At 44.6% G+C, this 16,245-nt stretch overlaps 1 protein-coding gene across 7 annotated transcripts in view; it reads right to left on the bottom strand.

Annotated features, from left to right (window-relative positions):
- LOC136431111 (slit homolog 2 protein-like) overlaps positions 1-10,099 on the bottom strand; it is a 90,868-nt gene extending 80,769 nt beyond the window's left edge. For 5 of the 7 annotated variants that reach the window (XM_066422346.1, XM_066422349.1, XM_066422348.1 and 2 more), the window contains exons 1-4: positions 9,099-10,098; positions 8,602-8,673; positions 8,093-8,164; positions 6,635-6,706 (exon numbers count right to left, since the gene is read on the bottom strand). In XM_066422346.1, coding sequence (XP_066278443.1) covers positions 6,635-6,706; positions 8,093-8,164; positions 8,602-8,673; positions 9,099-9,277 — 395 coding nt within the window. In that variant the 5' untranslated portion in view covers positions 9,278-10,098. Of the gene's footprint in view, positions 1-6,634; positions 6,707-8,092; positions 8,165-8,601; positions 8,674-9,098 lie in introns of all 7 variants that reach the window. The other 2 variants (XM_066422344.1, XM_066422350.1) reach the window with 2 other exon arrangements.
- Between the last annotated feature and the right edge of the window lie 6,146 nt (positions 10,100-16,245).

The raw sequence follows: 16,245 nt of genomic DNA, 5'->3' as shown, positions 1-16,245 counted from the left end.
AAAGAGTTCCATCCAGTAGCTTTCATTGTTATTCAGAGATAAACAAGCCTTTAAAAGAGAAGTCTGGTCCCCTGAGTGGATCAAAGCAGAGAGTCACAATAGTGAACTTTTGCCTTTTTTGTCCATACAGTTAGGTTTTATCTCTCTCCCCTATTTGTCATTCAGTTTCCATGGCGACCATTCCACTGAGACAATTCCCCTGTGTCTGACCAAATGTGACTGAGTACATTATGATTCCGCAATATTCGTGTCAGACTTGTAAATGAGCATTTTCATCGTTCACCCCTCATAACCACAGACAAGTCGTTTATCATCCCTGGACAAAAGAACAGGAGACAACAGAGATGGCCTTTTCGCCTCATATTGTATGATGACTTCATTATGATTCACACAAATGTTCTCGTCTTTCATATCTCAATGGACTCAGATGTCCTAATCTCCTAATCTAATCTTGGCTAACTCTTTGAAGAATAAATTGTCTTGCATCTATTTATGATATTATGATATTATGATATTATTTATATATTATGTGTGTGTGCGTATGTGTGTGTGCGCATGGGCACGCATGTGTGTGTGTGTGTGTGTGTGTGTGTGTTTTCTTTGATATTTTGCAGTTAATCATCTAGAGCACTTTTTATGTATCCTTGTACTTCAACTGCAGCAACAGTTAAATAAGGAAGCGCATGCCCCTCAGTAGTACCCTACTATGCCTCAGAGTCAGTTCACCATGTCAGACCCATCAGCCATCCAGACTGCGGCAAGTCGATAATTGATGAGGACTATATGTGCGCTGAGATATGTAATAAGCTCCGGTTATGAAAATTCTATATCAATTTGATGCCACCTGCTAATGACATTGTAATGGGCATGGAAACTTGTCTCCTGTGTCTCATGAATAAAGATAGCAAGTGGCTTTTCCCAGGCAACACCTGGTGTCTTGTTTACAATAAGAAGGTGGGAGGGGAAATGTCTTTATATTTATCATGTATGCCATGCACTTCTTTAAATGTATACACACATGCCCCTTTGGAGTCAGGTCAGTGACTTTGTAAAAATGCAATCCATCGATCAGCTGCTGCCATTTTTGCTCCACTGGTAACACAGAAAATGTTATTCAGAAACACAGAACCCTAGCCCTGTACGAGGGCCTGCATGCCCCTTTTACATAGAGCGTAATCAGCCGTTTTAATTTTACGTAGGGCGTTGCCGACCACTCTATAATTTAGCGTAGAGCATAGGGTGGGCTTTCTGAATTTAGCGTAGAGCATAAGGAGGCTTTCTGAATTTAGCGTATTACGTAGCCGGCTCTCCGAATTTAGCGTAGAGTGTTGTCGGGACCCCCCATGCAGGCCCTCCTGTACTGGTCAACTTGATTTCATTTTGAATGCCCGTGGCATAATACAGCTAAAACGACAAATCTGGCCACTATACCATACTTTAAGTTAACCTTGCAATAGATGCCACCTGACCGATACAATACAGACTTTGGATCCTCCAATTCTCCCCCACCAAAACCTCTGCTTGGAGAATATAGATTTTGCCCCTAAGTCTCCTATAGAATGTTAAACACCTCGGCTGTGATGGAGGAGGACTAAGTGATCCGGAGCCGGGACTAATTATCAGGATTGCGGCTGCAGCAAATTAGATTCCGCATGCAAAGATGAACGGATAAATAATTTCCTTTTCCTGCATTCCTGGGGACTGCCAGTCTGGTAATTATAGGCTTCCTCGTTCGGATGGAATCCTTCAAATGTTCCAGACTTTTTGAAGTGTAAAGCTGGCATAGTTCTGCAGAGGTGCTAACATTGCATCAATTTTGGCAACCGCAGTTATGGGGCACAAATTTAACATTCACTACTCCATGGCCATAACTTACATAAACACCTAAGTATTAAGCCATGAAGTCCCTAGTGTGTTTTATTGCCCCTTCTAATGAGTCTGACATTTCAGTGCTAATGCCCCATCTCAACTGCAATTTATTCTAGTCTTTTTATCACCAGGAACTGAGGAAAACATGTACAGTAACGATCCAAAAGACAAAGACAAAATGGAGATTATAAGTTTGTCGATAGGAATCGGCTTGAAATAAAACCGTCCAACTCTTGTAAATAGACTTTATTGAATATACGGCACCATTACAGGAAAGCCGCAGAGTGAATCAATGGTGCCAAGGGTTCAATAAGGAAGTATATGATAATGGGGAAAGTAATTTTCCCCTACAGTGCTCACAGACAATACAAGCTGTACCCTGAACTGTTCAATACAAGGATTGCCTAACCTATCATAGGATGCAGGAATAGCTGCTAGAGGGAACACTGGGAGGACGGGAACGGGTTTTTTTCGCGTGAAGAATGTTCGCGTACGCGTGGAAAATTTTCGCGTGGAAAATTTGAAATGGAGAATTTATTTATAGGTTCAAAATATCAAAGTAATTTTATCATCAAAATTTTTCTCCCTTGGGAATAGACTTGAGCCCCTTGGGAATCAACTTGTTTTTTTGTATCTTTTAAATTGCAAAAATCCTTTGAAATTTTTTGGGTGTGAAACCTTAGACTTGTAAACCTTCAATTCCCTTCTGATCAACTAATTAGCGTATTTTAACGAGCAAATGATCAAAATTACTGGCAAACTTTTTCCCTGCATGGGTGTGGGCAGGGTGTGGTGTGTGCTATTCCCAAGGGACTCAAGTCTATTCCCAAGGGAGAAAAAATTTGATGATAAAATCACTTTGATATTTTGAACCTATAGATAGATTCTCCATTTCAGATTTTCCACGCGAAAATTTTCCACGCGAACGCGAAAATTTTCCACGCGAACAAAACCCCAACCCGGGAGGACTAAGGGAATGACTTGCAAGGGTTGTTCCTACAAACTTGAATGACTTCTTCCTACAAGTCCATTTCTAATGCACATGATGAGTCATTTTTGTAGATTCTTTAATCCCTTCCTTCTCCTTTTGAACAGTTTCCCAATTTCCAAAATAGCCCCCCTGGAGTTGTTCATCCAATTAAGTCCCGTCATAAGCAAGCGAACAACAATAACAACCAGCTAAGTTGTTATTAAGTGAGCAATGTCCCCTTTATGAAGTGATACTGTTTCATTGAAGTACGTATACTAATTCCTACGACACAAGACTATGATGTGTTAAGTGTCCTGACAACGTCCATAGTTGTGAGTATATATAAGTGGGCAGATTTCGAATCAAAACTCTGACACCAACTGGATTTCCTCTGACCTCAAATTGGCATGCGATCCATTACCGATAAACAGGTCAGTCCTTCTTTCAGAAGTGCCCAATTCAGACTGCTTGGTAAGTAAGTTACTGAGACAATGGACCTGTACTAAGGATGTATTTTGAACCTCCTTGCTGAGACTGCATGTTACTCAGGATGCTAAAGGAGTAACATTAAGAACGAGGAGGAACTGTGTTTTTCTCCTTTAAGGAGCATCTCACAATGGAGGAGAGTATGGCGCAGCGGCCACTTTCCCGGCTCTCAGCTTTGCATGTTCCGATAACGTCTGCTTTAGAACAACATGCCACACAATAGGAGGCTGGCTCTGGGGTGCAAACGATACTTAGCCTGACAAGGTAGACCGTGTTACGTGGCCAAGAGCCTTTACATGCATATTGAGTTTGTTCTAGATACTATCTTCTGGGGGATCTTAGGTGATGAAATGACTTGGGTATGAGATAGGTACATTCCTCCTCTGTACTGAATAGGGCCCCACTCCCCCCATTGTTTCTGCCAGGAAGCTTTTTGCAATGGATACTTGCTTTAGAATGGCCACGGCTTTGTCCCAAACATCTGTCCACACTGTCTGGCTTTCTCACTACCTGCTCCTCAGTACAGAGTTGGGGGGAGTGAAGGTCTCAGCAGAGGGTCTGTCCCACATAGTGTGCAGGCAGCCAACAGTGGAATAACTTAATTACCAGAAGGGACGCCAGGAAAGATTTAGCGGGAGCCCAAGCAAGACAATTCTGAGCTTTCCCTGCACTTTATTCACAGACTACATTTCAATAATCAAATACCCCACCACAGACTGGCTTTTGTCAGCGTGTATTCATTCCCCTCTATGGCACTGAATGGGAGGGCAGCGAAGGGACAAAACTCCCGGGGAGGGGCCGTATGGGGAATGAGAAGAGAGGGCATCAGAGAGCAAGTTGCTCCATGTTCCTGCTGCCACTTCTAAATCTCTACACAACAATCGCTCTGTGGTGCCTGACATATTCACAGTTCAATGTTGGCATCAGCCATGGTGGATGGTAATGGGAAAGTCTGCCCTCTGAATCAATTACCCTGGGCAGGCTTCCAACATCAGGATACGTCAATGCTTGAAGGCATTGAAAGTTCTAATCTGGTCTGATCTGTGCCCATTAAGAGACTGTGGCGCCATCCCAAACTGCACAAAGTGGAATTCAAACTTTTGTTCGACGTTATTTTGGCTTTGTTGGTCTGTACAGAAAGAGCACTATGTACTCAATGATAGTATATTCTACTAGGCTTTGTAAAATGACCTCGACATTCAACAGTTTCAATCCAGGAGAAAATACCTTCACTACCCATACCAAATGAAAAGCTGTCGTGTTCTATTATCCCCCAAAATGTCAATCACAATCCCCTGAGCTGCTACATTTGTATGCACACCCCAGAGTCCTCCCTGTTTGAAATTGATTGGATTAATGGAAAACTCTTGTTACCCTAAATTGTGTTATCTGGTTTAGACACCTCTAAATTAAATACTCCGAATTGACTGCTGGTTTGACCCGGCAGGCCACTTGTAGAGGAGACGAGCAGTTGTCCCAGACATGTTCCACTACTTCAGCTGATTTCTTCTTGGCACAGGGCCGCTGAATTCCCTCTTTCAACAAGCACTCGCCTTGCAGCACCTGTCTATTCTACCTCCACAAAGGGACGACCAAACAAAAGGCCCATGCATGTGTGACCGCACACCCCCCAAGAAAACACAGGCATCATTAGGTAAACATATGCACCATGTGTCCGGAGTGGTGCTGAAACCTTCCCCTGGTCAGAGGGTACAGAAGGGGTGACTAACACACGGGGTCTGACACACCAACACTATCCACATGAATCCCAATGACATTCCCCCGGCAGTGGAATCCCTCACCCGGCAGCCCGATAGTGGAGAACCCTTGCAAAGATAGACCTGGCAAATATGTGCATTTATATGCATTGCACATTAATTGGGTAACTATGTACAAAGTGTGAAGGGTATGTACTCTCTGCGATTTGTGTGCTCAGGTGCACGCGGGGTTGCTCACACACGGACAAAGGCCACACAAGCGAACAACACATGTCGGCTGAGCCACCGCACATATCCCCCGCCACCGCGCATAGAGACTGCATTATACCCTTTCACTTTTGTGACACAAATTTCCCAAGAAGGGCATCAGTATCAGGATTGTGTGTCCAGGGGCTGTTGCCGAGGCAACGGGGAAGCTATCCCTTGAAGCCCCGGCTGACGTCCTGATCAGATGAGGCGCCGTTCTGTACAGTCAGCCTCGGTTCTTAAAGGAAAGAATGAAGGTAAACGTGCCATGCCTGAAGGATCTTACGAAACGGCGGCGCAAAGCTGCAGGATTACGCTCCTATGCTTCTTTACCTGCCTTATATTTGTGGCTTTCATGCCCACAGTGAGCAGAAAGCAGTGTTTAGCTTCCTCGCTATGGTCGCCTGGAAGCTAATCTGGCTCTCCCCAAGAAAAGGACACCAATGTGCTGGCCTTTTGACTGGACCTGGCCGCTCTGACGACATGCTAAGCAAACATTTGGCAACACTGGACGCCGACGTAAGTACCACTGGCTGGTGGAATGGAAAACATGGCATACAAATATACATCACCAGGAAAAGGCTTTGTTGATACAGAATGGCTTTTCCAAGGGCTGACACCCCTTCAAACAGAATGCTATCACCCAAATCCCACATCAGGAATGTACCAATGTACTCATACGGGAGCCCAGGTTATCGCCTATAATTCTGTGACCCAGTCTTGCCGTCATTAGACAGTAAAACAAACTTGTTTTGGGCTTTCTATGTGTTTTGCCAAAGATAGAGGAAGTGGTAAATACACCTGAGTATTAGAGGATTGGGTAATCCTGATGCTGGGGGATTTGCATACCTGAAACCATCTGGCAATCCTTAAGTAAGGTTAATGCCTTTAACTCCTCCCTGCCCTAAAAGGGGCACTTCTTGCACTTGAAGCGCTAATGAGACAGTCCTCCTCCCTCTGAATAGGGGACGACAAAACTTTCTTCTACTGCAAAAGCGTACTTAACTGAGTGTGTGTGTGTGTGTGTGATGCAGGCCACTAAAAGGTCCATTTAGGAACGAGTGCTTAACGTAGGAAAGCTTGTTCGTCCACACTTCTCAGAACATCCACAAGGCCCGGTAACACTTCATGGATAGAGTAGTATACACTGTATGTATAGGATTGAGCCACCATTTCACAAAGACAAGCCGTCTTCTACATATGCCATGATATCTCAGAGAAACTATATTCAATATTCAAGTGTGTAGAATTCACCTCTGGGCCCATACAAACCCCCATCCCCCAGCAAAAGCCCCCACCCCCCACCCCCTACCCCTTGTGAGGGAGTTATGGAGTTGGTACTCACAGTCGATAGATCCTTGGCATGTTGGTGAACAGGAGGTCAGGAAGACTCTTCAGAGTGTTTCCATTTAGCCGTCTGTCAAAAGAAGGGAAAAATTCAAAAGTTACTACGAGCTCATCTGAACTTCACTTGGTGCAGTGACTCTTACACAGTTCACAAAAGTTTCATTACCAGGGGTTTGAATTGTGCTATACTATTTCTTTTCTTTCTACCAAATTTGATCCAAAAGTATACAGTGTTTTCTAAAAGAACTAGGATGATGTGTTGATAGAATTTATTTGACCAGGGCTAGTCTGGATGGTATCCAATCACTACCGAGGCTCCTACACTCAGGGCAGCAGGTGTAGGAGCCATGTCTTAGCAATCGGATGGCACCCAGGCTAGACCAGGGCTGTCTCTAGCTTTAAGTCTTTTTCCGTCCCACTCCTTGTTTGGGAGCCCATGCTGTTAATTTTCATGGTTAAATCTGTCATTCCAAGCTTATGAAAATACATTTTCATCAATTTTATGTCATGAAATTCAGACATTTTGGACGGAAGAGGTAAAATTTTGTTTTCGTCTCAACAAGGACATTCCGTCCTATATTTGATTTTTGCCTTTTCCAGAAGTACAGTGACATCATGTACTTAACCTGGGTACATTCATGTCTGACACAAAGCTGTGTAAATTCCACACCCAGACCCCCGGGGGATAAGAATGGTGCAAAGTGTCATCATCACCTTTACCATGATGTCACGATGACATCACCATGTAAGCCAACAGTGAATAAGGCGCCAGGCATGTCAAGTAGTGGAGCACCGGGCTCTTCTAACACTTGGGCATCGCGGGACATGGCTGGGGATCAAACGCCCGAAGTGACTTTGCGGTGTGTTTAATCGATGGATGGTGAACAGGTTGGCTGGTTAGTTTACAAAGCGCTGAATCAAGTTGGTTTGCCCAGGAGCAATGAGGTCAACTGATATTAGTTGGACAATACCATTTTCAGTTTATAGGGGTGTACAGGATCATGAATAGTTGTTTCTGTAAACTCTTCCATGGTGACCCCCCTAGTGGTAATGATAAATGGTTAGGCCTGGATTTTTTTTTTTTTTTTCAAGGAAAAGAGGCCTGGAATTTTTTTTCAGGAATCAGAAACATGAAGGGTGCTTTGGAAATCATCTTCAATATCACTTTCAAATTATTTATGGTAGAGATTTTGTTGAAAGCACTTCTTGACGCTTATTCTGTAATCTGGAGACCTGTCTTCCCTCTAGTAGGCTCTACAGCCCTTACACACTTCAAGCTGGGAGAGGATCGTGCCACTTCTACCTTTTCTCTCCCTCCTCCCCCACATTTCCAGCGGCTTCTATTCTGGTGAGGGCCCCCGGACGGAGCAGAGTGCAAATAAAATGTGGGGAATGCTCGCGGGTTTGTTTGTACAATTTGGAGTGCGTCTGTGTGTGTGGTGTTCTCTGTACTTACAGCCGCTCCAGCGACACCAGGTCCTGAAAGGCGCCCTTTTCGATCGTCGAGATCTGGTTATTCAGCAGTTGGCTGTGTGTGGAGGGAAAAAACAATGATTTATTTTAGGTGAGAAACTTGCGATCGGTGAAGAATAGGCGGGATTAGCACGTCATTTTCACCCCATACAGACGCAGGCGGGCGGTCCAAACGATCACAAAGTAGCAAGTTCATGTAAAGTCAATATTGGACAGAGCGCCATTTGCTACCCTCAAAGAGAATAGAAAAGAGAACCCTTCGAGATTAAACAATCGTCAGCATAAGAATCGGGCTAAAGTGTTTTTCACGAAGTGCATTGTTTGCTCTTAGACAACGTTATTTCCACAGAAAAGGGACGAGACGCAAACCAGACCAAGGTTTTGGGAGACAATAAAAACTCTTCTCTAGCGAGACGCACCGACAGTTACGGTGTCGTCTGCCGACTACCGAGGGACAATAGGAGGAGATAAGATACAGAGAAACGCCCTTACAGAATTCTCAGGTTTCTCAGCCCAGCGAAGTCGTTCTTGTCGATCCTGGTGATGTTGTTCCCTTCAAAGTCTCTGAAAAACACACACAAGAAACGGCAAAGCGCGTTTGCTGCATTATTTACAATGACAAACCATGCTAACTGTCACATGCTATATGACATTCGTATTTGGTGCGCTTCACTTCATGGTGACCTATTAAGTCAACCGATGTAACATGTTCTAGCCCTCGGCAGAACGCACATTCATTCCGCCGGCTTACTCTTTTCAACGTTACGTTATCTCTATTGTAGAGACATCGGCGTAAGGGGCCTGTGTCCCCCGAGGCGTTTTTAACTAAATCCAGAAAACACGAGGGTTTCATGCAGCCGTCGGCGACAAAACAAAGCTTGTGATACCAAACACAGCGTTTAAAGGATTTTTTGTACACCTTTAGTTTAAAAAGGGACCGTGTTCATCTGTAGTAACATGGTCCGGTGGTAGAGAAGAGATTAACTCACATTCTCTCGGTGTTCCGCGGGATTCCTTTGGGCACCGCTCTCAGTCCTCTGTTCCCGCAGTCCAGACTGTTCCCTGGGCATGAACACTGCTTAGGGCAACTTCTGCCGAGCGTGGCCTGTCCCACAACAAGCAAGAACAACAGCAAGAAATCCATTCTCGTAGTACACACGAGTATCATCGTGGTGAGATAGGGGGTATGGGTTCGTCCCGCCCGCGTCGGCCGATCAGGCCTGCTGGTCCGTAAGTCCCAGTGGTGATCCTCGCTCTTACTAAACACGGGTCGGCTGAGTGGCCGCCACGCCAACTACACACGGTCAGAAAAGACTCGAGCTTCCGCAAATATCTCCTCACCGTTCGGTAATCCACATACCACGCCAGCGAGCCAGTCCCGCTTGTATCTATCCCGCTGTCCGTGTGCGCGTGTGTGCACGATGTGCCGTCCGTCCTGCGACTCCAGCCTCTCTCCGCACACACAAGACTAGCCCGGCCTGGAGAAGTGCAAACAAGCGCGCCTCCTAGTCACTCACTAGCCCGCAGTGTGAGGGGACCCGACCGCCTCCGGGATCACTCCACCCCGTCTGTCAAATCAATGAACGGTGAATTATACTGCCTGTCAGCCATCCATCAATCTGTCAACAAATTGCAAAATAAACCGCCCCTAAATTTGCCGATGTTATCGCCCTTAAGTACACAAATACACCAGTATCACCGGCAAAGATCTGAGTTTACGTACGACTGAGGTGATCCCCCGTCCGAACGCTTTGCCTCAGACAAGCCCAAACACGGACAGACCAGCGCGCACGCCGTGTCTCACCAGCCCCAAAGCGGGACGACCACGAAAAGTCGAAAGCCAATTTAGAAAAGTGGGAGCCAGTTAATTCCTGCTGGCGCTGGTGGCGTTTCACTCAAATTATCCGACTGCGGCACTGAAGTCAATACGGAGTAGTCCAATGGGCCTTGATGCTCGGCAAGCCGTTTTGATGAAGTATTCTCTACCAAAGCGTGACCGCGAATTACTTTGTCTAGGGGCGGACCAAAGCCACCGCAGGTGAAACGCTTCTCCACAGAATAACGCTGAAACCTGGCACCTGCGCCTGCTGACGTAGTAGTGTGTCAAACTCAGCTCGTGTTCTCTACTTATTCTGACATAAGCATACACATATGGTCAATATAGATATAAAGAAGGCACTGTTATATTCAGTAACAACAGGCACTGTGTACACCCCTTATGTAACAATGGATTGCCCCTTTGCCGCTGTCCAATGATAACAGAGAGAGGGGATGGTGAAAGCCCCACGAGTTCTCCGCATCTTGTTTGAAAAAAGACTGAAGCGAAAATTCGACCGCTGTGAAATCATTGTTGCTGTTTTGTCGACGAACGCGCCTCCACAATAGCGGTGATTTGCCGCATTGAGGGGTTTCTTTTCGCTGAGTCTGCCGCTGCGCTTTTCAACTGTCCTGGCCCTTTCCCTAGCTGTGACATGCTCGAGGGCCACCGATTAGAGATAAAGTGGTGTTTTGGACTACAAGTGTGGGTACGTGCGCAGATTTCGTCTGACCCTGCCGCCAATAAAGTGTGCTCACCTTATGATGGCTAATCTGTAGTCATTGCCTGTTCATCATCGTGCGTGTGTTTCTGTTTGCTTCTTTGTTTGCTTGCTTGTGCACGCGCGTGTGTGTTTGTTTCTAGTTCTGTCTATGTGCATGTCTGTGTGTGCGCGTGTGTGTCTATCTGTGTGTGTGTGTGTGTGTGTGTGTGTGTGTGTGTGTGTGTGTGTGTGTGTGTGTGTGTGTGTGTGTGTGTGTGTGTGTGTGTGTGCGCGCGCGCATTTGACTTCTAATCATTTTGGTCTTTGATGTGCTCATGTAGGATTATTTGTGTCCACGGCGGCGCTCTATGGCCAGTCTGTCACATTAATCATGATTAATTCTGGCACGTCGCTCACAGCATGACGACACAGGTCTGGCACGGTACGGACCTGGCGACATGTCCCAGGGGCCGCATGGAGTGTCCCCAGTTGGTCCATTCTGCGCGGGAATCCCCTAAGCTTACAGACGACCTTTTCAAATATTAATACCATTACGTCATGGTCTGACTTTTCGGACGAAGTACGCTCCGTTGGATGGGATAAAGTCGGAAAGCGTCAGCCGACAAGGTTATTCCAGAAGGCACCGAACAAAGTTGACAATATCTAACACATTGTCAGAATGTCTAATTCTACACAGGCACACACACACACGCAGTCAGCATCCTTGTACCTTTCTTCTCTTTGATATGTCAAACTCGGTTCTCCAGCTTGGTCTTATCACGATTTTCGTCAATAGAGAACGACAGGTGCAAGCGGACTCTCCACGGCTGCACTGGCGAATAGCGACATCTACCGTTTAAAGGCAGTACTGCAGATAATGGTGTTGGGTTCACAGACGGTCATTATCTTCCGCTTCTGTAAACCTCTATCAACGAAACGTGAAAATAGACAATTGTTTGTGATGGCTTTGCGATCAGAGTTAGGTTTGTCATTGCAAACTTGATGAGAGAAAAATCAGCGTGTTCGGTTTGTGTGCGCATGACGACTCAGTGATTTTGCGGTGGTCCGAACTTTTCCATGCTGCCTGGATATCCTACACACTTGTAGAGTACCCAAGAGAACATATATCGATGGCATGAAAGTGTCAGGTCAAATTTGAAGACAATATCTCAAGTGTGTGCGTGGGTTGTAGTGAGACTGATGTGAACCCCAAGTAAAAATGCTGGAGCTGGTCCCTCCTTTCTTACGAGTGTATTATAGAATTTCTAGTCGCACTTGTTATCGACGCGCGGAAGCCACGGGAGCACGTTTGGTCTACGAGCAGGAAAATTTGATTCCCGGCTTTACGCGGGGATTAGGGTACAGGAAACACGACCGTACAGCGCGCATAATCAGGCAAATCACGGAAAGCCACAGAATTGCCCCTCAGAAATGGCGTAATCCTCGCCTGTGGCTCCGTCGTCATTCAAACAGATTTCTGGATCAGGAATCATTTTCCACTTCCTAATTTCATTTTCCCCGAGGCTTTCATCTCCCTGATGTCTGTCCGTCAAGCGGAACGGCGCCGGATGCCTGTATTCATGACGTCTGTCCCAAAGCTAGAGCAGTCGCTACCTGACGGTCCAGTCTACCTGCGACAACGTTACACCTGTATCCAACTGTATCCACCGCTTTTACCTGCGAACCATACAGTGGTGCACCAAGGGGACCACGCGACGTGAAAGAAACGTTCTTTCGAACGGACAACAACAAGAAGACTCATGATATTCCCATGGCGACGATAACATGGAAAGGCCCAATTAAAGGGGCCCATGTGATAAAAGATAACGTCGGTGTCTTCATACTGCGGAGGGGAGATCGGGTAACTGATATGTTAAGTATCCACATAGTCCTGTCCTGTGACACCTGTTACTTCCTTTTGGTTAGCGACGTCACAGTGATCCTTATCTGATAGTGAAGTGTTGTAGTATCAAGGAAAATGTTCCAATCACTATCTAGTCCTCGTGTGCATGTTTTATTTTAAGAAAATAAAATTGTCTGTCAGGGCAGCAGGCTATAGAAAGAAGGGCAAAGATAGTGTTGAATGTTAGGCCATCCGTGTTGATTTGCAATTGATTATATATATGGATGACATCCGTGGGCGCATCAATTTTCTTCCGTTTCCAAAAATGTTTTCAGCCATACTGGAAATTGCAAAATCAGAAATACATACTGAGAATTGCATCAAAAATATTTCGGAAAACGGATACTAATGTCCTACAATGTCAAAGTCAATTCCAAATTCAAAGAAGTTTTGGAAGAACAAGAATGAAGAACCTCTATTTCGGTATGCCGTACTCTGTCTGTTTAGTTATGTTCATCCTTCCTGACCACGTTGATTTTATAATGAAGGCAACTTTTTGCGTTTCGGTGCTTTCGCACCGAAACGCAATGTCCTGGCTTTTACCTTCAAGCATGCATGCTTGGTTCAACACTGTGTCGCACACAATAAGACCTTATATGGCAATACGTTCTCAAATCCTTGTATAGCCGTTGCCTTATATGGCAAGAGAGCAGGAAAAGGCAGGCACGCCAGATTTGCATGTGACACAGGACGGCGACCGCATGTAAATGCTACAACTGTTCGGAAATATCATTGCATTGTGGTTTCGGACTTTAATATCCTGAAAAATGACCATATTACATCTATTCCACAAGATTGCAGAAGAAAAAAAATGATTTCGTCAAGAAAACGAGCAAAAATCGGCATAAATGATACCATATAGTGAGGTTATAGCATTACGTCCAGAGTAAATAGTTATGTTCCGCAGCTTGGCCGATCTGGCAACGCCAAGCACTTCGGACCCAGAAGATCCGGGTTCGTCTCCGTGCATGGATTTTTTTTTTCTTTTTAGATATTGAATATCAAAAATATATATTGATATTATATTAATCTATCAATATCATATTTATGAATATCATTTTTTTCATTAATAAATAAAGAAATATTTTATATTTGTTATTTTTAAATATTCATTTAATATATACAAGGCCTTTGTCTTATGAACAGGACTTCATAGATTCCAAACCCGGCATTCGAATTTTTCTGTTCATTGTAATGGAAAATACCGTGCAGCGGCTCCTATGCGCGGTAAGATGATTCTTGCAAAACACTCGCCACTAAACTTCTATCCCCGATGTAAACAGAGGCTCTTGATGTTGTTTGCAAAACAGCGATTCTTTGTTACAGTAGCAAATGCTCCATTGTTCAGTATCGACTTCATTCAGACAACACGGACGTGGAAAGTGGCGCCCCTCGGCACAAAACTATGGGAATTTTCATATGGGAGTTCGCTTCAGCGGGAGTTTTGTTTTTGTTTTGACGGATAAAACGCGAAAACCCACGCCGCTTTCGGCACACTTCCGGGTTCATTGATCGCTAAAATTACGCAAAAGCCACCATCAATCGGCAAATAAATGTATGCTTTCCCGAAAACATCTTTTGGTTTTACATTTTCTTCACCATAATGTTGCTATGTAGTCGATAAAACCGCGTTTTTATTGCGTTTTCATGTGTAACATTTCAGACAAAGAAAAAACTTAGACCGCGATTCTGCTGCCCCATGATGCACTTCGTCTGCAATATTCCCGCCTTCAGCTGCAGCAATAACCAATCAGAGACGCGTAATGCGATCATGTGATGATGATTACGTAACACGCGAAATGCATCTTGGGGCAGCAGGATTTGAACAATATGGCGGCGGGTGATCGAAAATGAAATGATTTCGTCAATGCAACGCTGTATTTTGCGGCATAAATGCCGAGAGACGAACTTTTATTTTTATCTCAAAATGCGTTTTACACGTTTGTCTTTGACTAGCCCGGTAGAAATCAAGCGGATCGTCGTCTGGTCCTTCAATATCAAGGGAGTTTGTCAGATATCCTGGCGCGAGGTTCTCAGCAGCGTGACGTTTAAACTTCAAAACGTTTTACTCAAAATTTGAGCGGAGTAGAGGGTTAAGTGTTGACCCCAAATAATGGTAATGTTTTCCCGAAAATTCCTTGAAAATGGAACGATTAAGAAAGACACCAGGACTTCATAGCGTGCCGAATACCGGGGCGTGGTCACATCTTGGAGACGCGCCGAGCGACAGCGGCAGATGGGGGGTGCGCACTTTATTAAGGTTTTTCTGTGAAGTATCTCAGCTGGCGTGATTGGGGTTGCGGTGAAGCCCAAATCGGGGGTGCGCACTTTATTTGGGGTGCGTCCTTTATTAGAAGAAATACGGTAGCTGTTGATTTGTTTGACATTTGGTAGTCATTTTAGATAGAACCTTAGCTGTTATGAACTTCTATTTCACTTAATTACCATAGTGCTGATGATTCAATGGTGCTTTTTCAAATTTTATGTTTTATTGCGTGCCATGTACATAATTACATTGATAGCTTTTATAATGAGCCTATTATACATTTTACAAATAAGCACAAGTTGTAGGCCAAGACCAGCTTTTTCAAAAGCACTTAAGTTAAGTGACGTAACTTCAAAATTGCTTTCCCCAATCTGCCTTTCTCTATTAAAACAGTACTCATTTCCCAAAATGACAATTTTTCTTATAGACTGAACAGCCCTTGAGTGACTTCCTCTGGCAGATTTTACTTCAAGTAAAGGGAAAAGACAATTCACACTTATAAACGTAGCCGAAACGCCAGCTTTTTTTAAAAGCTCTTGTTTCCATACTTCTTTTATTCTCACGCTCACATCAGTTTTGGGGTCCCCAGAGGATGTCATCCATATAATCAAATCGACATGGCCTTATAGAGAAGAAAAATGGTTCTGACATCTGAAGTGTGTAGAGGTTCAGACAAACGACAGGTGTGACTGGGGGTACTTTTGAAACAATTGGATGAGGACAATGAATGCCAAACAAAGGAATAACCGCATTCCTCTAAAGTTGATAGAACTAAATCTTGCTTCCCACTTCGGATCCCGCCATTACTTGCTAACTCTGTCTAGATTATCATTCGCACAAGTCCCAGTTTTAGACCCCAGATAAAATAACACGTGCATACGTCAAATAAGAAGGGCGCATTTTTAAGTCCGGAGAGTTATGTGTTCGTTCTTCTGTGGGTGGGATTTGTCGTTGACCATCAGATTCAGGAGGTCAAGACGTCCGGTACGAGACTTAAGAGATTATCTCCACTACAAAAGGGACGGCTTGTTTAGACTCCACGACTCGAGACCGTTATTCTACAAACGGCGACGTGAGTCGTTAATAATTCACGTGAAGGGATCAACCTATTTCTGCCGAGTCTTATGAAACACTTAGTGCGCACCGGCGCAGCCACAGACTCGCGTCTACCTATCAGATGGTTAGAGTGAATATAATGACACATTGACAACTTGGGAGGTAGATCTATGTAAGTGTTCTGTTACCAATGTTTTCCCCGGCTGGAGAGACGATTTGGCATTATTTGGGCATCACAAAACTCCGGAAAGGGACTGCATTAAATTTGACTGTTCAATTTTTTTTAGATAGTCTCTTGACCCCGCAGCGCTTAGTTGCCAGATTGAATACGCTGAACTGTACAGTAGACTTTCTGGTATAGATCAGAATAACGTTACAAACTTAGTTGAATC

This window comes from Branchiostoma lanceolatum, chromosome 3 (genome assembly GCF_035083965.1).
Source record: "Branchiostoma lanceolatum isolate klBraLanc5 chromosome 3, klBraLanc5.hap2, whole genome shotgun sequence".
NCBI classification, from domain to species: domain Eukaryota; kingdom Metazoa; phylum Chordata; class Leptocardii; order Amphioxiformes; family Branchiostomatidae; genus Branchiostoma; species Branchiostoma lanceolatum.
Note: the sequence above shows the minus strand (reverse complement) of the source record. Positions and strands in the feature narration are given on the sequence as shown.